This window comes from Procambarus clarkii, chromosome 64, assembly GCF_040958095.1.
Source record: "Procambarus clarkii isolate CNS0578487 chromosome 64, FALCON_Pclarkii_2.0, whole genome shotgun sequence".
Classification (NCBI taxonomy): domain Eukaryota; kingdom Metazoa; phylum Arthropoda; class Malacostraca; order Decapoda; family Cambaridae; genus Procambarus; species Procambarus clarkii.
Window position 1 is genome coordinate 5,840,260 of NC_091213.1, and position 22,576 is coordinate 5,862,835.

Here is a 22,576-nt window from a genome sequence, read left to right on the forward strand (position 1 = left end):
CAGACGTCAGACGTCATCATGATGACATGACAGACGTCAAATGTCACCTGTGCTCAACAGCTCCCAGAATCCCAACATTTTTTCCGCTTGCTGAATGGAGGCATTATACTATAAAAAAAAAACATGCCCAAATGTTTCTGTTCCGGCCGGCGATTTAACCCGGGGTTCCCCCTCTGCTGCAAGTCCAAGACGTAGACCACTGTGGTACAGAATACCCCTCTTAACATCTTAATGTCTCTCCCTTCTACTTCAGGATCTCTCAAACTATCTTGACTCCCACAGACAATTTTTTTGTTGGTTTCAAGGTTTCCCAGGTAATTTGCCCCCCCCCCTCCCCCCCCCTAACCACTTCAAGAGCCACATTTCCTACAATCTACACGCTGTATAATACATTACATTTATACAATATATCCTCCTCGCAGCAGTGGAAATATCTTGACGGCTTTTAATCATAATATAGATAGGTTGTATTAATTTATTTCTAGTAATACAGGGTTTTAGCTTTTTTTTTGGTCTATTTTAGATAATCAGGTTTTATGAGGGGCAAAAGTAGATAGAGTTTTGTGTAGTAGATATCAGTGAAATAGATGATAGCGGGTGGAAAAGTAAATTTTAAAATTTTCAGAGTTTTTTTCTGTCACGAACGTTATCAGGAAATTCTCGCAAACTGTTCCCTTCGTGTGGAGTGAGAGAGGTTCTGGCTCCCTTTCTCACCAGCATGTCTCTCACTACTATCATCTCTCATTACTGTTATGTCTCACCACCACCACTACACCCACTACCACCACACCTACCACCACCACCACTACCACCACTACCACCACCACCACTACCACCACACCTACCACCACCACTACCACCACCACACCTACCAACACCACTACCACCACCACTACCACCACCACACCTACCACCACCACACCTACCACCACCACTACCACCACCACTAACACCTCACCTACCACCACCACTAACACCTCACCTACCACCTACCACACCTACCACCACCACTACCACCACCACACCTACCACCACCACTACCAAGTCAGGTCAACATTCCCCACCTTCCTCAACCTTGACTGATACATGTTGACCTCTCCTCACCCCTGTGGTTACCAGGGTGGGGAGGAGGCCGGCCAGGTGGAACCCAGGGTGGTGGGGGAAGAGGAGGGGTGGTGGGGGAAGAGGAGGGGTAGTGGGGGAAGAGGAGGGGTAAGGAAGCTAAGGGAGAGGGGCAGGGAAGGTCAGGAGGTACCACATAAAGGGAAGACGTGTGGGGAAGGAGGTATAGGTTCTCAAGTAGACAAGGAAGATAATGGGGAAGAAAATAGGGAGGTGGGAAAAGGGCAGATGGCGGCGGCGGGGAGAAAAATCTAAAAATAGGGAAAACATGAAACAGCAGAAGAGAAAGGAACTAAGACAGGAGAAGGAGGGAGGAAGAATGACGTGGGTAAAGGCAAGGAAAATACAGTTACCCAGAGAGGCAACAGTATTAGGGTAAACAGGGAACCATCATCATGGTAGCAGGACAACTGTATGGGGTGCAGAGGGGCTGAGGTTAACCAGAAATGGGTCCATGGGGTCCAGATAACCCCCCCCCCCAATGGGGGTCCAGATAACCTCCCCCATGGGGGGTCCAGATACCCCCCCCAATGGGGGGTCCAGATAACTCCCCCAATGGGGGGTCCAGATAACCCCCCCCCATGGGGGGGGGTCCAGATAACCTCCCCCATGTGGGGTCCAGATAACCCCCCCCATGGGGGGGTCCAGATAACCCCCCCCATGGGGGGGTCCAGATAACCCCCCCCCCCCAATGGGTGTCCAGTAATCCCCCACGTGGGAGTCCAGTAATCCCCCACGTGGGGGTCCAGTAATCCCCCATGTGGGGGTCCAGTAATCCTCCATGTGGGGGTCCAGATAACCCCCCAATGGGGGTCCAGATAACCCCCCAATGGGGGTCCAGATAACCCCCCATGGGGGTCCAGATAACCCCCCATGGGGGCCAGATAACCCCCCATGGGGGCCAGATAACCCCCCATGGGGGTCCAGATAACCCCCCATGGGGGCCAGATAACCCCCCATGGGGGCCAGATAACCCCCCATGGGGGCCAGATAACCCCCCATGGGGTCCAGATAACCCCCATGGGGTCCGGATAACCCCCTATGGGGTCCAGATAACCCCCAGGTTGATTCAGAGGTGCCGCGCCCATGTACGCAGTCCTCCCCATAATCTGGACAGTACTGCACAACGATGGGTCGCAATTATGGGGGCTGAAGATTAGACCCCCCCAACCCCCCCCCCCCCCAAGTCTGAAACGTGGAGGCAGCGACGTTTTCATCTCTTCTGGACCACTACCACGTCAACACAAGACTTGATAATGGTCCAAAACGGACCGAAACGTCGTCAATTCCTCCTTTTCAGATTGGTGGTATTGGGAGAACAATATTGTAGCGCAGACACGACCTCCACAACTCTCAGGTATTTGGTTCTATTCCCACGTAAGGATAGACACGTCTGGGTACGTTCCCTTTCACCTGATGGACCTATCCACCTAGGTCTATTCACCTATACAGGATCCTGGAAAGGGTCAGGAGTTGACCTGGGAAAACGCCGAGCCTAAGAGGCTTCCTGTCCCACAAGCAGAAGCGAAGGAAGATCCTTTCGAACGCCACAAAAAGCAGTTAGCTTTGAGCTAGCCAATTAGCAGGTCGAAAGAGGGCATCACGATGAGCGCGGGAGCCAATGGCAGGTCAAAGAGGCTAGAGGGCCCGGTCCACGAGCCAATGGCAGGTCAGACAAGGCCAGCGGGATGACAGCGGGAGCCAATGGGGTGTCAGGGCAGCCGAGCGCGGGAACCAATGGGGTGTCTGGAGAGCCCAGCGCGGGAGCCAATGCAGAAGCAGCATGTAGCCAGGAAGACTTTATAAGAAGTGCGGCGGCCACAGACACGCTTGTGTGACAACCTTCCCAAACCTGCAACAACATGAGGCTCCTGGTGGGTGTTGTAGTGTGGTTGTGTGTGTGTTGTGATCCAGGTTATGTGCTGTGATTGATTAATGAAGATTAAGCCACCCAAAAGGTGGCACGGGCATGGATAGCCCGTAAGTGGTGGCCCTTTTGAGCCATTACCAGTATCAAGAGCTGATACTGGAGATCTGTGGAGGTGCGACTGCACCCTACGTGACGGGAGATGTCTCCCGTATGTGCTGTGCCGTGTTGTGCATTCATATCTTGGCCGGGTGATAACATAGCAGATTATGTATCATGTATCATGTATGGGTCAATATAACACTAAGGTTATCAACAGTCTTCAGCAGTAATGACCACATTAAGGTGTAATTCTTTTCGCCCTCAAGAAGTAACCAGAAAACATTAACGAGGCGCTTGAAAGGAATACGAAACACTTGTATCATTCTCGGGTAAAGGTCCTCAGGGACACAGGGACACAGAATGTAATAGTAACCTTTAATAGGTAAACCCAAATTAGTGTCTCCCTCTCTAACAACATTAATAGTTAACTACCCAATTACTGAATCGAGGTGGTGCCTGCGACACATGACATTAACCAACCATTAACCTCAATTCGGCGCAAATTGTAAGGAAAAGTGAATCTGAAAATAGCTTCAAGAGTTACGAGAATTTCAAGGACCACTTGGAGGCATTAGTTAGGGCTCCAGGGATGACCTGACCAGCCTCAAGGGGTTAGTTAGGGCTCCAGGGATGATCAGACCAGCCTCAAGGGGTTAGTTAGGGCTCCAGGGATGATCAGACCAGCCTCAAGGGGTTAGTTAGGGCTCCAGGGATGTCCAGCCCTGCCTCCAGGGGTTAGTTAGGGCTCCAGGGATGTCCAGCCCTGCCTCCAGGGGTTAGTTAGGGCTCCAGGGATGACCAGACCTGCCTCCAGGGGTTAGTTAGGGTCCCAGGGATGTCCAGCCCTGCCTCCAGGGGTTAGTTAGGGCTCCAGGGATGACCAGACCAGCCTCCAGGGGTTAGTTAGGGCTCCAGGGATGTCCAGCCCTGCCTCCAGGGGTTAGTTAGGGCTCCAGGGATGACCAGACCTGCCTCCAGGGGTTAGTTAGGGTCCCAGGGATGTCCAGCCCTGCCTCCAGGGGTTAGTTAGGGTTCCAGGGATGATCAGACCAGCCTCCAGGGGTTAGTTAGGGCTCCAGGGATGACCAGACCAGCCTCCAGGGGTTAGTTAGGGCTCCAGGGATGTCCAGCCCTGCCTCCAGGGGTTAGTTAGGGCTCCAGGGATGACCAGACCTGCCTCCAGGGGTTAGTTAGGGTCCCAGGGATGTCCAGCTCTGCCTCCAGGGGTTAGTTAGGGCTCCAGGGATGACCAGACCAGCCTCCAGGGGTTAGTTAGGGCTCCAGGGATGATCAGACCAGCCTCCAGGGGTTAGTTAGGGCTCCAGGGATGATCAGACCAGCCTCCAGGGGTTAGTTAGGGCTCCAGGGATGTCCAGCCCTGCCTCCAGGGGTTAGTTAGGGCTCCAGGGATGACCAGACCTGCCTCCAGGGGTTAGTTAGGGTCCCAGGGATGTCCAGCCCTGCCTCCAGGGGTTAGTTAGGGCTCCAGGGATGACCAGACCAGCCTCCAGGGGTTAGTTAGGGCTCCAGGGATGACCAGACCAGCCTCCAGGGGTTAGTTAGGGCTCCAGGGATGTCCAGCCCTGCCTCCAGGGGTTAGTTAGGGTCCCAGGGATGTCCAGCCCTGCCTCCAGGGGTTAGTTAGGGCTCCAGGGATGACCAGACCAGCCTCCAGGGGTTAGTTAGGGCTCCAGGGATGTCCAGCCCTGCCTCCAGGGGTTAGTTAGGGCTCCAGGGATGACCAGACCTGCCTCCAGGGGTTAGTTAGGGCTCCAGGGATGTCCAGCCCTGCCTCCAGGGGTTAGTTAGGGCTCCAGGGATGACCAGACCTGCCTCCAGGGGTTAGTTAGGGCTCCAGGGATGTCCAGACCAGATATTCAAAAGTGATGCACAAATAACCCGACCTTAAGCGATGTCTTGCAAGACGAGTGAGTGAGTGAGTGAGTGAGTGAGTGAGTGAGTGAGTTCTTGCAGGTGCTGATTTTATGGATGTCATTGTACATCCTGTATGTTATTGTCGTGTCTGTCAGTACAATGTTTATTCTTGTGGCTCCCTCCACGACACCACCACCTACCCCCCCCCCCTCCACGACACCACCACCACCTAACCCTCCACAACGACACCACCACCTACCCCCCCCCATCTCCACGACACTTCCACCACCTACCACCTCCCCTCCACCACCTACCCCCCTCTCCACAACGACAACACCTACTCCCCTCGACGACAGCGTAGATCAGGGGCCAGATTCACGAAGCAGTTACGCACGCACTTATGAGCCTGTACACCTTTTCTTAATCTTTGGAAGCTTTGTTTACAACTTTTAAACAGTTAATGAGCTCCGAAGCACCAGGAGGCTGTTTATAACAATAACAACAGATGATTGGGAAGTTTTCATACTTGTAAACTGTTTAATAAATGTAACCAAAGCCGTCAAAGATTGAGGAAAGATGTACACGTTCGTAAGTACTTGCGTAACTGCTTCGTGAATCTGGGTCCAGGTCTCCATACCCTGAACAGTGAACGTCAGTTTCCCGTGTTGCAAGCTAGTCATTCTTGCAACACTGAACACCGGTCTTGAGACACCATGGTTGCCAACTTGTTCAACAAGAACAAAGTCATTAGACACTTCTACATGATGCAATTAAGAAAAAAAAGTCCTCCTGTATTGCAAGGTCACTATCTTAAAAGTTGCAAATCAGCGTCAGTGGCACCCGTGATTGGCTGGGGATTGGCTGGATTGCATGATTGTGTCATGCAATCTGGCACCCGACACCAGTAGGCGGGGGCCGTGTCAGGTGCCATATATCTTGCACCTCCTATCTTGAGGTTATCTTGAGGTTATCTTGAGATGATTTCGGGGCTTTTTAGTGTCCCCGCGGCGGATCACAAGTCCAGCGTGCTGTCCGCTCGGCCGACCGGCTCCTCCTAACACATACATCATTAGCCTGTCTGTCTGTGTTTTCAAAATTATGCTAACATTAGCCTTTATTCTAACAATAATTAACATTATTCCCGAACTCTAGAGACAGTCAAGGCGCCATCAAGAAGCGCGGGATATATATATATTCCACTCTAAGAACACACACACACACACACACATATATATATATATATTTATATATATATATATATATATATATATATATATATATATATATATATATATATATATATATATATATATATATATATATATGTATAGTAATTATAGGTATCCTTATCTCTTTAATATAAATAATGACCCATTTCTGGAAGATGGATGCTTCCTGGTACTGTGTGACTCGCCCTCCCTCCCTCGCCACTATTGTCTTCACCGGTGGGGAGTTCGTGGATTTTCGCTACACCGGCTGTACCCAGCAACGGTCATAGTAGAGGGGCTGGTCCTAAACCTGCACTCAGAAATAACATCACATGGGACCAGAAGACATGGCAGGATGTGCAGAATACCCTCGTTGAAAAGCAGAGGTGCAACAGGTACTCTAAGAGAGAACTCTATCAACATCAGAGGCCCGAGACTGTTCAACACGCTTCCACTACACATAAGGGACATAACTGGCCGACCCCTCACAGTGTTCAAGAGAGAACTATCAACATCAGAGGCCCGAGACTGTTCAACACGCTTCCACTACACATAAGGGACATAACTGGCCGACCCCTCACAGTGTTCAAGAGAGAACTATCAACATCAGAGGCCCGAGACTGTTCAACACGCTTCCACTACACATAAGGGACATAACTGGCAGACCCCTCACAGTGTTCAAGAGAGAACTATCAACATCAGAGGCCCGAGACTGTTCAACACGCTTCCACTACACATAAGGGACATAACTGGCCGACCCCTCACAGTGTTCAAGAGAGAACTATCAACATCAGAGGCCCGAGACTGTTCAACACGCTTCCACTACACATAAGGGGCATAACTGACCGACCCCTCACAGTGTTCAATACAGAACTCGATAAACACCTCCAAAGGATACCTGATCAACCAGGCTGCGACTCATACGTCAGGCTGCGAGCAGCCGCGTCCAACAGCCTGGTTGACCAGTCCAGCAACCAGGAAATCCTGTCAGAGACCGGGTCGCAGGGTCTTTGATCTTTGGACCAGCAGATACGACTGAGATGTGGTGGGACATTCTAGCATGACATTCTACCCATGTTGGCTTCCCCTACAGGGGTACTGGTAGTTCTATAAGACACGGATAAATGTCTTCTCATGAAACTGTCTCCAGTGTCAATCTGTGTCCACCTTTTCCTGCCTTATCTCGACTTCAGGTGGAGAATCATACAGCCAAGAGGAGGGACTCCTCTTGGCTGTGATCATCCAGATCGACACATGCTGACTGTGAGACTTTGTTTCCTGACCGTCAGGTACTCCCTCATCCAGCTTCGTGTCTTCCTAGTGACACCAGGTTGTCTTGAGATGATTTCGGGGCTTTAGTGTCCCCGCGGCCCGGTCCTCGACCAGGCCTCCACCCCAAGGAAGCAGCCCGTGACAGCTGACTAACTCCCAGGTACCTATTTACTGCTAGGTAACAGGGGCATTCAGGGTGAAAGAAACTTTGCCCATTTGTTTCTGCCTCGTGCGGGAATCGAACCCACGCCACAGAATTACGAGTCCTGCGCGCTATCCACCAGGCTACGAGGCCCCTACGAGTTACACGAGCTAGTCTTGCCAGCTTGTACACCAGCCTCGTGTGAGTGTGACACTAGCGGTGGTCTAGTGAGTGTACAAGATGTACATGTAAATACATGATATGTATTATGTAGACAACCAAAGGGAGCCGGTCGGCCGAGTGGACAGCACGCTGGACTTGTGATCCTGTGGTCCCGGGTTCCATCCCAGGCGCCGGCGAGAAACAATGGGCAGAGTTTCTTTCACCCTATGCCCCTGTTACCTAGCAGTAAAATAGGTACCTGGGTGTTAGTCAGCTGTCACGGGCTGCTTCCTGGGGGTGGAGGCCTGGTCGATGACCGGGCCGCGGGGACACTAAAAAAAACCGAAATCATCTCAAGACAACCTCAAGATAACCACGTAGAGTTCCACAAGTAGGTATTTTATTTAGTCCTAACAGGAAAATGATAAAAGTGATAGCGGAGAGGAAGGAATAAGAGAAGTTGGTAGAGAGAGGAAGAGAGAAGCAGTAGGAGGGAGAGAGGGAAGAGGATAAAGAAAGAATAGGGGAAGGGAGAGCGGGCGTTTGCATCATCCCAAATCCCAAATCCCAAATCTTTATCCTGACCCCTTCCCAGTGCTATATAGTCGTAATGGCTTGGCGCTTTCTCCAGATAGGCGCTTTCCCTTCCCCACAACCCACAGTTTCCTACACGTCAGTCACTCATAGTCGTTCTCTGTCTAGTCGTTCTCAGTCTAGTCGTTCTCAGTCTAGTCGTTCTCAGTCTAGTCGTTCTCAGTCTAGTCGTTCTCAGTCTAGTCGTTCTCAGTCTAGTCGTTCTCAGTCTAGTCGTTCTCAGTCTAGTCGTTCTCAGTCTAGTCGTTTTCAGTCTAGTAGTTCTCAACCTTTGATTCCCCAGTTACCTCCCTACCCCTACTGACTTCCCAACTCTACCCCACTCCCTCTCCTACTCAATCCCCCAACTCTCCCCCACCCAGTCTCCTGAACCCCAGCAGAGCCCCTTCCCCCCCCCCTGGCACAAGGCCCTGAGAGGATCGAAGCAGAGGTCCGGTGTACAAGGACCTCTCTCTTCCCTGGGGGACGTCTGATCACTCTCTCATGGCGTTGAAGTCTCCACCGGGAGACCAGCTGTAACCTGGCCTTAGTGTGTTGGCCTGCCCTATAGTGTGTTTTCCTGCCCCTAGTGTGTTGACCTGCCCCTAGTGTGTTGACCTGCCCCTAGTGTGTTTTCCTGCCCCTAGTGTGTTGACCTGCCCCTAGTGTGTTGACCTGCCCCTAGTGTGTTGGCCTGCCCTATAGTGTGTTTTCCTGCCCTATAGTGTGTTGGCCTGCCCTATAGTGTGTTTTCCTGCCCCTAGTGTGTTGGCCTGCCCCTAGTGTGTTGACCTGCCCCTAGTGTGTTTTCCTGCCCCTAGTGTGTTGACCTGCCCCTAGTGTGTTGACCTGCCCCTAGTGTGTTGGCCTGCCCTATAGTGTGTTTTCCTGCCCTATAGTGTGTTGGCCTGCCCTATAGTGTGTTTTCCTGCCCCTAGTGTGTTGGCCTGCCCCTAGTGTGTTGACCTGCCCCTAGTGTGTTGGCCTGCCCTATAGTGTGTTTTCCTGCCCCTAGTGTGTTGACCTGCCCCTAGTGTGTTTTCCTGCCCCTAGTGTGTTGACCTGCCCCTAGTGTGTTTTCCTGCCCCTAGTGTGTTGACCTGCCCCTAGTGTGTTGGCCTGCCCTATAGTGTGTTTTCCTGCCCTATAGTGTGTTGGCCTGCCCCTAGGTTCTTGAAGAACTTGAACGGTTCTGAAGATCACTTATTAGTTGAGAGTCTCTCTCTCTCTCTCTCTAGCTCACGTAGTTGACTGATCTAGACAAGTCAACACACACACACACACACACACACACACACACACACACACACACACACACACACACACACACACTTATCTCAGACCTTGTTAAACTGCTCTGAATTGGCTCTCTTCTCCTTTTGTTCAATTCTCTCTCTCTCTCTCTCTCTCTCTCTCTCTCTCTCTCTCTCTCTCTCTCTCTCTCTCTCTCTCTCTCTCTCTTAGCTCAGTTTCCCCTGGTGAGGAAGCGATCACGTCTCCAGTCCCGTTTTCCTTGAAACGTGTCCTTGTTTACCTCTCTTGAACTCCAAGCGCGCCGCTAAACGCTTTAATCCACCAGCCCCTGACGTCAGTCATCTGGAAGGAATCTTATTCCACCAGCCTGCACCACCACCAGCCACCAGCCTGCACCACCACCAGCCACCAGCCTGCACCACCACCAGCCACCAGCCTGCACCACCACCAGCCACCAGCCTGCACCACCACCAGCCACCAGCCTGCACCACCACCAGCCACCAGCCTGCACCAACACCAGCCACCAGCCTGCACCACCACCAGCCACCAGCCTGCACCACCAGCCACCAGCCTGCACCACCACCAGCCACCAGCCTGCACCACCACCAGCCACCAGCCTGCACCACCACCAGCCACCAGCCTGCACCACCACCAGCCACCAGCCTGCACCACCAGCCACCAGCCTGCACCACCACCAGCCACCAGCCTGCACCACCACCAGCCACCAGCCTGCACCACCACCAGCCACCAGCCTGCACCACCACCAGCCACCAGCCTGCACCACCACCACCAGCCACCAGCCTGCACCACCACCAGCCACCAGCCTGCACCACCAGCCACCAGCCTGCACCACCACCACCAGCCACCAGCCTGCACCACCAGCCACCAGCCTGCACCACCACCAGCCACCAGCCTCGACCAGACGGCCCGGTCCTCGACCAGGCCTCCACCCCCAGGAAGCAGCCCGTGACAGCTGACTAACACCCAGGTACCTATTTTACTGCTAGGTAACAGGGGCATGTCAACCACAATTTCGAGAAATCTTAGGAAAGAGAGAATTAAGAAGACTGATAGAAGAACAGAGGAAAACGGAGAAGCGGGAAAACCTAGAACCGTACAGAAGAATAGACTTAGAGACAGAGGAGTGAAAGGAAGAGGCGACGAAGGGAAGATGCTGACGTGAAGGTCAGTGGCGTCTTCACCAGAGGTAACATTCCTCCTCTTAAGGCCAGGGAGCATGGCGGAGAGATGGAGCAGGAGGGAGGGACGGAGGATGAAGGATGAGGGATGGAGGGAGGAGGAGGGTGTGAGGGAAAGGGGGAGGGGGAGACAGTTACACAAGTCTTGCCAGGGTAGAAGGAAGACCTGGCCAGCTACAAGGCTCGCCAAGATGGACCTGCACGGCCAGACAATGTGCTCCACACACACACACACACACCAGGGGGCCTCGTAGCCTGGTGGATAGCGCGCAGGACTCGTAATTCTGTGGCGCGGGTTCGATTCCCACACGAGGCAGAAACAAATGGGCAAAGTTTCTTTCACCCTAAGTGCCCCTGTTACCTAGCAGTAAATAGGTACCTGGGAGTTAGTCAGCTGTCACGGGCTGCTTCCTGGGGTGTGTGTGTGGTGTGGGAAAAAAAAAAGTTAGTAAACAGTTGTTTGACGGTTGAGAGGCGGGACCAAGGAGCCAGAGCTCAACCCCCGCAAACACAACTAGGTGAGTACAACTAGGTGAATACACACACCATATCTTACAAGGACTGCAGACAAACACCCCCCACACGATAGAGAGAGAGAGAGAGAGAGAGAGAGAGAGAGAGAGAGAGAGAGAGAGAGAGAGAGAGAGAGAGAGAGAGAGAGAGAGAGAGAGAAACAGGGGCACGGGTGAAAGTGGATAAAGCAGGGAGGTGAAAGAATGTCACGTTCCAATATTATCAATGATCGGCCCACCTGTGGCACTGTCTGGGTGCCAGTGCCCAGTCCGTCCTCCTAACGTTCCCCGACGTCAAGAAACTGTCGTTCTAAAGTGCCCTTCTCCTAACCTACCAGGGGACCCAAAACAGAAAACGGGACAGTACGTCACTTTCGCCAGCCGCTTCCATTTACTAGTACGACGATTTTTGGCCTTAGGTAACGCCTACGTGCGAAAAGCGACGTTCTTTGTGAGGTGAAAAGTTGCAATGCTATGAATGAAGTTTCGTAGGGCTTTGTCGGGCAGTTAGGGCTTTGACTGACAGGTAGGGCTTTGACGGACAGGTAGGGCTTTGACGGACAGGTAGGGCTTTGACGGACAGGTAGGGCTTTGACGGACAGGTAGGGCTTTGACGGAAAGGTAGGGCTTTGACGGAAAGGTAGGGCTTTGACGGACAGGTAGGGCTTTGACGGACAGGTAGGGCTTTGACGGACAGGTAGGGCTTTGACGGACAGGTAGGGCTTTGACGGACAGGTAGGGCTTTGACGGACAGGTAGGGCTTTGACGGACAGGTAGGGCTTTGACGGAAAGGTAGGGCTTTGACGGAAAGGTAGGGCTTTGACGGAAAGGTAGGGCTTTGACGGACAGGTAGGGCTTTGACGGACAGGTAGGGCTTTGACGGACAGGTAGGGCTTTGACGGACAGGTAGGGCTTTGACGGACAGGTAGGGCTTTGACGGACAGGTAGGGCTTTGACGGACAGGTAGGGCTTTGACGGACAGGTAGGGCTTTGACTGACAGGTCGGGCTTTGACTGACAGGTAGGGCTTTGACGGACAGGTAAGGCTTTGACTGACAGGTAGGGCTTTGACTGACAGGTAGGGCTTTGACGGACAGGTAGGGCTTTGACTGACAGGTCGGGCAGGACGGCACTGGGCCTGCTCGCTGTCCGGCTGGCAGGCTGATGACTGCCTGTCGACCTTGCAGACCAGTTTTTGTCGATCTTCACGCGGGAAAGTGGTGTAGCGGGTAGCCTGTCCGGCGGTGTTATAGCCGGCAGGCAGGCAGGCAGGCAGGCAGGCAGGCAGGCAGGCAGGCAGGCAGGCAGGCAGGCAGGCAGGCAGGACACGGCAGGACACGGCAGGACACGGCAGGACACGGCAGGACACGGCAGGACACGGCAGGACACGGCAGGACACGGCATCATGTGTGCCCTCCACAACACCACGACCCAACGCAGCGCCGAGGACAAGCAAGCACTGACAGTTGGAACACATTGATGCGAAGCATGACATCACTGCATGTCACCTCTCGTGACCTGCCGCCGACAGCCGCCGTCACCTCTCGTGACCTGCCGCCGACAGCCGCCGTCACCTCTCGTGACCTGCCGCCGACAGCCGCCGTCACCTCTCGTGACCTGCCGCCGACAGCTACTGTCACCTCTCGTGACCTGCCGCCGACAGCTGCCGTCACCTCTCGTGATCTGCCGCCGACAGCTGCCGTCACCTCTCGTGACCTGCCGCCGACAGCCGCCGTCACCTCTCGTGACCTGCCGCCGACAGCTGCCGTCACCTCTCGTGACCTGCCGCCGACAGCTGCCTATTTAGAGGGCCCCTTTTTAACCTAACCTCCCAACTGACAGCTGTGGCTGGCGTCCCAAACGTCGTGACCACTTCTCATTCCCTCAAGCAAATTTATCATCATTCCCCAGAAAGAAATCTTGACTGTTTTGGTATTAATCTGTGAACAATACTAAGATGGCCAGACTCTTTAAGTTTCAGATATGTTGATGATGCTGGAGCATACCTGGAGTACTACTCCCCAAGCCCGGCCCGAGGCCAGGCTTGACTTGTGAGAGTTTGGTCCACCAGGCTGTTGGTTGATACCTGGTTGATGGGGTTCTGGGAGTTGTTCTACTCCCCAAGCCCGGCCCGAGGCCAGGCTTGACTTGTGAGAGTTTGGTCCACCAGGCTGTTGCTTGGAGCGGCCCGCAGACCCACATACCCACCACAGCCCGGTTGGTCAGGCACTTCTTGCAGGAACGTGTCTAATTTCCTTTTAAACACGTCCACTTTTCTACCATACATACATACATACACACACACACATACATACACACACACACATACACGTGTAAATCACGAAAATTAACACGTGTTGAAAAATGACAGTGTCGGACCACGAAGGAAGAAATGAACAGTAATTTCCTTCAGTACTTTCGTATTTAATGATACAGTTTCAGAAGGGTGACCCTTCTGAAGATGCATTATTAAAATACGAAAGTACTTAAGGAAATTCCCGTTTCATTTCTTCCTTCGTGGTCCGACACTGCCATATACATATACACATATATACATACATAAATTTTGACCAGACCACACACTAGAAGGTGAAGGGACGACGACGTTTCGGTCCGTCCTGGACCATTCACAATCGACTTGAGAATGGTCCAGGACGGACCGAAACGTCGTCGTCCCCTCACCTTCTAGTGTGTGGTCTGGTCAACATACTTCAGCCACGTTATTGTGACTCCTCGCCTGCACATACATACATACATACATACATACATACATACATACATACATACATACATACATACATACATACATACATTAAATATATTACCATTGAGTGATAAACATTTTTCTTACGTCTCACCAAAGGTCGAATTACTGACCCGCCCAAGATACAATCCCACACCTCCCTCACTGGTAGCTATTTACTGCTAGGTGAACAGAGGCATTAGATGAAATTGTGCCCATCCATGTAAATCCAGGCCGGAAACTGAACCCGGGATGCCCGGCTGTGAGTCGAGAACAAATACAACTGTACCACGAGACCTTATTTAAAAGATATGGTACAAAAAAGATGGACTTGCGGAGGAGTGGGGGAGACAGAGAGAGAAGCAGCAGCAGAGAGAAGAGCAGCAGCAGCAGAGAGCAGCAGCAGCAGCAGAGAGCAGCAGCAGCAGCAGCAGAGAGCAGAGCAGCAGCAGCAGAGAGAAGAGCAGCAGCAGCAGCAGAGAGAGGAGCAGCAGCAGACACAAAGGAAATACCTCAGAACGGCCACGACAGTCACGCTAATGGATCTTCAAGCTCAGACCTTCACCTCTTTCCACCATCATCTTTTCCCCCTCCCAATACCCTGTTTCTGACACCATGCACCTGCCAGGCCGTGAGGCAGGCAGGCAGGCGGGCCAGGCCCCTCTCCATCCCCAGGCAACAAGCGGGGCAGGTCAAGTCGCAGATGAACCCAAACTGCCTTTAGGGGGCCAAAGCTTCGATGATATCGGCGCTGCCAGCTGGCGAAGGTTGACAGGCTTGTCACGGATTAACTGGCTAGAACACGAGGAATGGGGGGGGGGTCAGTGGGGGTGATGGGGGTCAGTAGGGGTCAGTGGGGGTCATGGGGGTCACGCTGAAGACAAACGAGGCATGGTTCGCGGCTTGCGTTATCATTCCCGGGTTGATATCTGCCAAACACAGCATGTTTTCACATGGCCACATTTTTCGACAGGAAAATGAGGCCATGAGATGAAATATACTCGCCTAGTTGTGCTCACCTAAGCTAAGCTTGCAGGGTCAAGCATCTGCTCATAAGTCCCCGCCCTGTTACCTAGCAGTAAAATAGGTACCTGGGTGTTAGTCAGCTGTCACGGGCTGCTTCCTAGGGGGTGGAGGCCTGGTCGAGGACCGGGCCGCGGGGACACTAAAAAGCCCCGAAATCATCTCAAGATAACCTCAAGATAACCGCCTTTCGTCGCCCATCAACGCAGTGACTATTCACTCGATTTTCGTATAATTTAGATTTAAAAGTTATATATAATTGGCTTCGACAACTTGCATATTATTTACGACTACGACTGAAAAAGTTATTTCTGACATGCCCGTAACTCATGTGCCTTACCCTGTATGAAATGTCCTGTTTCTCTACAACTCTCCTTCGGACGGTAGAGCGACGATCTCACTTCATGCAGGTCGGCGTTCAATCCCCGACCGTCCACAAGTGGTTGGGTACCATTCCCTACCCTCCGTCCCATCCCAAATCCTTATCCTGACCCCTTCCCAGTGCTATATAGTTGTAATGGCTTGGCACTTTCCCCCCTGATAGTTCCTTCTATAACTCTCCTAGTTTCCCCTAGCCTCATTTCTAACCTCTTTCTATACATTGTGATATCCTTCTATTCTGTGTTATCTATATCTCTCCCATGTTCTTATGCTTCATCTCTGTGCTTCCAGACACTGTGCCTCTTGAACTATGGATAGTACTCTTCTCTATTTCTTTAATCCCTCTTTGCGCTATGTATCTTTCTTTAGCTTCAATATAATACGCTCCATAGAGCTTATTATTTTATTTATGTACTTCACTTCAGGCAGTGAGGGAAACGCGCGCGCGCGTGTGTGTGTGTGTGTGTGTGTGTGTGTGTGTGTGTGTGTGTGTGTGTGTGTGTGTGTGTGTGTGTGTGTGTGTGTGTGTAATTACCTAAGTGTAGTTACAGGATGAGAGCTACGCTCGTGGTGTCCCGTCTTCCCAGCACTCTTTGTCGTACAACACTTTGAAACTACTGACGGTCTTGGCCTCCACCACCTTCACACCTAACTTGTTCCAACCGTCTACCACTCTGTTTGCGAAAGAAAACTATCAAGTCCACCCTGGTTGACCAGACGACCAACCGGTTGACCTGGTCGGTAGACCGGGCCGCGATAGCCATTGATCCCCGGAGCTACCCAAAAAATAACCAATGTACTTTTCCTTACACCCGGTACTCCTGTTCACCTAGCAACTGTGGAAACAGTATGAAACATAACAAGAACCATTGGTAGGCCTAGGGTTTATCACGCCTAATAGGTTGCCAATGGCAACCAATATATATATATTGAAGATTAGAGCGGCCTACCCAGAGACCCAGCCCGGGCATACCTTGAGGTGCTTCCGGGGCTTAGCGTCCCCGCGGCCCGGTCGTCGACCAGGCATAACACAAAACTCTCACAATGTATTGAATACATTCCTTTCTCTTGTCCATTTCAGGTGGTGTTATCAGTGGTGGTGGTGGCGGTGGCGGGCCAGTTCACTCAGGTGAGTGGGGGGGGGGCGTGGGGGGGTGAGTGGAGGGTGAGTGGGGGGGGTGTGGGGGGGTGTGGGGGGGTGAGTGGAGGGTGAGTGGGGGGGGGGTTAAAGGTCAGGAGGACGAAGAGGAAGAAGAACAAAGAGAATTAAGAAAGTAGGGGAGGGGGAGTGAGGGACAGGGAGAGAGAGAGAGAGAGAGAGAGAGAGAGAGAGAGAGAGAGAGAGAGAGAGAGAGAGAGAGAGAGAGAGAGAAAGAGAGAGAGAGGAGAGTGTGTGTGTGTGTGTGTGTGTGTGTGTGTGAGTGTGTGAGTGTGTGAGTGTGTGAGTGTGAGTGAGTGTGTGAGTGTGTGAGAGAGAGTGTGTGAGAGAGTGTGTGAGTGTCGCATTTGCTCACCCATCCACTAACTGATCAACCCATCCAATTACTCGCCTACCGATATATACACCCACACAATCATTCACCCCATCAACCCTCATCTATCCATTCTATCCACCCAACTCCCACCCACCAACTCTCTCATCCACCCCCCCCCCCCACACACAGCCTCATCCAATCATTCTTCAACTCATCCAACTCCCTCCATCCACAGGGCAGGAGAACATTCAACTCCGCGCGGCGCTTCCCGCCCGCCGGCGGCAGCCCGCCCTTCGTCCGCTTCGACGACGACTTCGACGACTTCGATGACGACGCCGACTTCTTCGACAACGACCGCGACGACTCGCTGGAGGATCTCTACGACGACCTGTACGACGACGACGCCAGGGACCGGGCCCAAGCCAGGGCCGCCCTGACCCGACTCAGGGCGTCGGGGGCCATCACCGGCAACACTTTCCGAAACAACAGATTCGTCGGCAACAGGTAAACAGGAGAGGCCTCGCCAATGGGCGATGAGAGACGCTGTAAAGCAACAGATGAAACGAAAAATACCAAACAGGAGATAAACATAAGAGGCTTCAGGAACAGGTAACGGCGAATAGGAGGCTTCAGGAACAGGTAACGGCGAATAGGAGGCTTTAGGAACAGGTAACGGCGAATAGGAGGCTTCAGGAACAGGTAACGGCGAATAGGAGGCTCCAGGAACATGGTAACAGCAAACAGAAGGCTTCAGGAACAGGTAACAGCAAACAGAAGGCTTCAGGAACAGGTAACGGCGAATAGGAGGCTTCAGGAAAAGGTAACGGCGAATAGGAGGCTTCAGGAACAGGTAACGGCGAATAGGAGGCTTCAGGAACAGGTAACGGCGAATAGGAGGCTTCAGGAACAGGTAACGGCGAATAGGAGGCTTCAGGAACAGGTAACGGCGAATAGGAGGCTTTAGGAACAGGTAACGGCGAATAGGAGGCTCCAGGAACATGGTAACAGCAAACAGAAGGCTTCAGGAACAGGTAACAGCAAACAGAAGGGTTCAGGAACAGGTAACTACAACCAGGAGGCTTCAGGAACAGGTAACTACAACCAGGAGGCTTCAGGAACAGGTAACGACGAACAGGAAGCTTCAGGAACAGTTAACGACGAACAGGAAGCATCAGTAACAGGTAACGACAACTCTTAAAACAACAAGCCTAGGTAAAAACGACAACATCTAGTTTCATAACTGCAGGTTAACTCTCAAGGCTTCAAAACAACAGTTAACAAGTTAACACGACACACACACTTGCAGGAAGAAATAAAAGAAGGTCATTAAAAACAAAAACGCACCAGAGCTTAGGAATAACAATAAAAACTTTCACCAAGGAACAGGAGGGGATTCAGCTGTGCAAGGGCCAGATTCACGAAGCAGTTACGCAAGCACTTACGAACCAGTACATCTTTTCTCAATCTTTGGCGGCTTTGTTTACAATTATTAGAGAGTTAATGAGCTCCGAAGCACCAGGAGGCTGTTTATAACAATAACAACAGTTGAATGGCAAGTTTTCATGCTTGTAAACTGTTTAATAAATGTAACCAAAGCCGTCAAAGGTTGAGGAAAGATGTACATGTTCGTAAGTGCTTGCGTAACTGCTTCGTGAATCTGACCCCGTCTCCTCTGCACCCCCACCTGTATCTTACCACCTTGAGGTTATCTTGAGATGATTTCGGGGCTTTTTAGTGTCCCCGCGGCCCGGTCCTCGACCAGGCCTCCACCCCCAGGAAGCAGCCCATGACAGCTGACTAACACCCAGGTACCTATTTTACTGCTAGGTAACAGGGGCATAGGGTGAAAGAAACTCTACCCATTGTTTCTAGCCGGCGCCCGGGATCGAACCCGGGACCACAGGATCACAAGTCCAGCGTGCTGGACTGTCCAGCGTGCTGTCCGCTCGGCCGACCGGCTCCCTTGAGTGTCTGAGAAGCAGCTTCACAACACTACAACAGGTTCAGGTGTACAGGCTCAGGAACCTGTACACCAGTTGATTGACGGTTGGGAGCCGGGACCAAAGAGCCAGAGCTCAACCCTCGCAAGTACAATTAGGTGAGTACAAGCCTTGCTGAACAAAGTATGTGCAGAACAAACTGCTTCTTACAGGGTTGCTTCTTGCTCCAAGTAACAGCCTGTTGGACCAAGTATAAACAGTCTCCGTGGTGTAGTGGTAAGACACTCGCCTGGCGTTCCGCGAGCGCTTTGTCATGGGTTCGTATCCTGGCCGGGGAGGATTTACTGGGCGCAATTCCTTAACTGTAGCCTCTGTTTAACTCAACAGTAAAATGTGTACTTGGTTGTAACAAGGATTCTTCGCGGCGGGGATCGTATTCCAGGGACCTGCCCGAAACGCTACGCGTACTAGTGGCTCTACAACCATGTAACAACTCTTGTATATATCTTAAAAAAAAAAAAAAAAAAAAAAAAGTTATCACAAGTCGAGCCTGGCCTCAGGCCGGGTTCGGGGAGTAGAACTCCCAGAACCCTCTCCAGGTATGCGTTCTCTTCTAACATGACGTAATTATTTGTCCAATATATATTTTCTTCGCAAACATTTATGTGGAAGAAAAATCAATCTAATATGTACCAGGTAAACAAACTATATATATTAAAGATTAAATTTGATTAAATTCGACAAACATTAATTATTTAGCACAATTTTGGTATTTAAAATCCGTAATCATCAATGCTCAGTGATGAGGATCTCACCTTGAGTCGTTATTCATCTATTCGCTGTGAAATTACACTAATGTTATGCATCTGAGAAAATATTGAGGCCATATAATGGGGTCGAGACCGCATCCTTGGAGTTCAAGGGCGCAGGTTCGATCCCATTATATGCCCTTAATATTTTCTATTTTATTCACTTTTAAGTATACCAGCTTACACAAGCTAAGCATGGGAAGTATAGTCTTGTGTTGACGCTACACTGACGTGTAATAGACAGCTGCTCGGGTAATCTCACCCTTATGACACTCTTCCGTTCTTTGCAGAAACAACGCCTTCAGATCAACTGGCTTCACCAACACAGGCTTCGTCAACAGGTTCCCTAACACCAGAACCACATCCTTCAACACCAACACCGCCAGGCCTAACAACCTTGGCTTCAGGAGCTCCTTCAGGCCAACACCGACGACGCCATCACCCGCCTTCTTCGGCGGCACTAGCAACAGTGCCAACCGTTTCGGGGGACCTAGCAACAACTTCAACTCTCTCGACCAACCTTTCTCCAACAGCATTCAGACTAGCAGTCCCTTCACCAACAAGATCACCAGCGCCCCTGCCAAGTTTTCCGGCAGCTCCGCCAACACCTTCAAGACGTCCTCGAGCTCGCCCTTCAAGACCTTGCCCTCGGGATTCAACTGGCCAGGAGGAAATGGCTACTTTTTCAGCATGAGCACCCTCGGAGCCGACCCCGTCACCTACTTCATCAGCTACGATGATTAGTACACCACCTGCATCTCTTCCCAAGGCAAACGCAACAAGTCATTTACCACAGTACTCTACAAGGATCCTTTCCGAAGACACAAGCCGTACCGGACACTACAGTAGGCTACGGTGAACCGGTCATCACAATACGCTACAGTGAACGGTTACAAGCACCATGAAAGTCACCTATCACAGTCCTGGATCCAGCTCAACTTTCCTGGTCCAACACTAATACAAGAACAAGCCCTAAACATGTACCCCGGATCCTGTGATAATGACTGTATTATTCCAACCGCTAACGGGAGTACTGCAGGGTGGCAACGAGGCTCCTCTAGGGTTCTTTGCAACTTGTATAGCTCTACCATTTGGTAATTATAGATTGGATAGTAATATGTGGTAATAATAAGTTCCTAATTTATAGTTCGTGGCTAAGCACGAAATTTCAGTATAATCTCGTTTATCTTGAAATGTGATATTATGCTGCAAATGCTTATGGAACAATGATGAATGTTTCATTATACATCCATATATAATATATAAAAGGCCATAAGAGCAGGAAAACATTCATTTAGCAAAAGGCTACAGGCCAATTCTTTCTACACTGTAAATTAATAAAACTGTAAATTATGATATTTTAAATAATATTGTATCCTAACATTGCACAAAATATTTAACATTAAATATTTAAAGTTAAAGCGATCTTGAACACGAGAAGCACTTCGTCACGAGGAAACGAAGAGAGAGACTTCTCAATACAGCAGGAACCTTCAAGTTCAAGTTTATTGAGACAAAAGAAAAAAAGTACATCTCAAAGGGATAGAGTAGCTTAGGCTATTTCTACCCCCTATAGTAGGCATCCATCAGTCTCAGGAGACTATGGAGTTGCGCTCTGGTTGTTGGTCTGGAGTGGCCTTACCAGGGCGCAAAGCCTGGGTAGGTTGATTCGGGGGAGAAGCTGTTACCCATGCAGCAGGTCCCCCCTCTCCACGGCGCTGGAGAGGGGGGACCTGCTGCCCCCCAGGGTTTCAAATACCAACATGTCTGAGAATGGAAGCTGTGTTGTAGTGGACGATGTGTCCTTTTGGGTGGCTTAATCCTCATCAATCAATCAACCCCTCCGCCCACCACCATGTTGTTGTTATTAAAGATTTAGCCACTCAGGACGAAGTGTCCATGTAGCACGGGCTATGGCGAGCCCTCCGCCCACCACCACTCTGATGAACGTTTTATAGTTGTATGCGATGGCCGATGTATGCGTCTGGCCGAAACGCTGCGCGTACTAGTGGCTTTACAAGATTGTAAATACTATGCTATGTATCCTCACAAACCCAATGTACCTTCTTGTATATAAATAATTAAATGGCCATTAGGGCCCAAGGCGGTTCCGACCCGTCTTCCGGACACAAACGGGGCTTGAGAGCTGAAGACTGACACAACCCAGGGTCGAGTACACTTCCTGACACCCAATGGTCTGTTCACCAAGCGTTTCTCGCGCCGGCGAGAAACAATGGGCAGAGTTTCTTTCACCCTATGCCCCTGTTACCTAGCAGTAAAATAGGTACCTGGGTGTTAGTCAGCTGTCATGGGCTGCTTCCTGGGGGTGGAGGCCTGGTCGAGGACCGGGCCGCGGGGACACTAAAACCCCGAAATCATCTCAAGATAACCTCAAGGTGGGGGGGGGGGGGGGTAGAAATAGCCTAAGCTACTCTATCCCTTTGAGATGTATTTATTGCTTATCTCAATAAACATACTTGAACTTGAACTTGAACATCAAGGTGGCTTAAGACGTTCAGCTTTGCCTCAAGTCTAAGCTTGGGCTAATCTCTAATTTCCCTTTTAGGGCGAAAAGTGAGGGATTAACAAGTTGAAACGAATACTCTCCCACGATGCAGGAAAGTGCCGTTGTAATCTTATCACTAATTGTGAATCTTATACAATCTGAGTTCAGTTGTAGTTTTAGTAATGAATAATGAATATGAACAATGTGGACCTTGAATATAGGTCTGGAGAGCTTTTGTGCAAGGGTTAGGAGCTAGCCTCGGTAGTTGTACACCAATTAAAGTATTAATTTCAGTAACACGATCAATGACGCTTATAATATTATTTTCTCATAATAAGTATCTTTGTGATACAGGGATGGGGGGTAAGATTATAAGGAACACGCAAATAATTCATTGTGTCGGTGAATGAAT

At 51.0% G+C, this 22,576-nt stretch overlaps 2 protein-coding genes across 2 annotated transcripts in view; one reads left to right on the top strand and one right to left on the bottom strand.

Annotated features, from left to right (window-relative positions):
* Positions 1–22,576, bottom strand: part of LOC123769088 (33 kDa inner dynein arm light chain, axonemal-like) — a 112,447-nt gene that overhangs the window by 85,537 nt on the left and 4,334 nt on the right. The window lies entirely within an intron of this gene.
* On the top strand, positions 2,892–21,014 carry LOC123769049 (uncharacterized). Its single transcript, XM_045760004.2, has 4 exons — positions 2,892–2,996; positions 16,516–16,563; positions 17,145–17,413; positions 19,949–21,014. The coding sequence occupies exons 1-4, from the start codon at positions 2,985–2,987 to the stop codon at positions 20,400–20,402; spliced, it is 783 nt and encodes a 260-aa protein (XP_045615960.2). The 5' UTR covers positions 2,892–2,984; the 3' UTR covers positions 20,403–21,014.

What these genes read in the sequence shown, in the direction of transcription:
- LOC123769049 (XM_045760004.2), top strand. An exon ending in TGGCGGGCCAGTTCACTCAG is followed by an intron (nt 16,564 to 17,144) that starts GTGAGTGGGGGG and finishes CTCCATCCACAG; the next exon opens with GGCAGGAGAACATTCAACTC. An exon ending in AACAGATTCGTCGGCAACAG is followed by an intron (nt 17,414 to 19,948) that starts GTAAACAGGAGA and finishes CGTTCTTTGCAG; the next exon opens with AAACAACGCCTTCAGATCAA.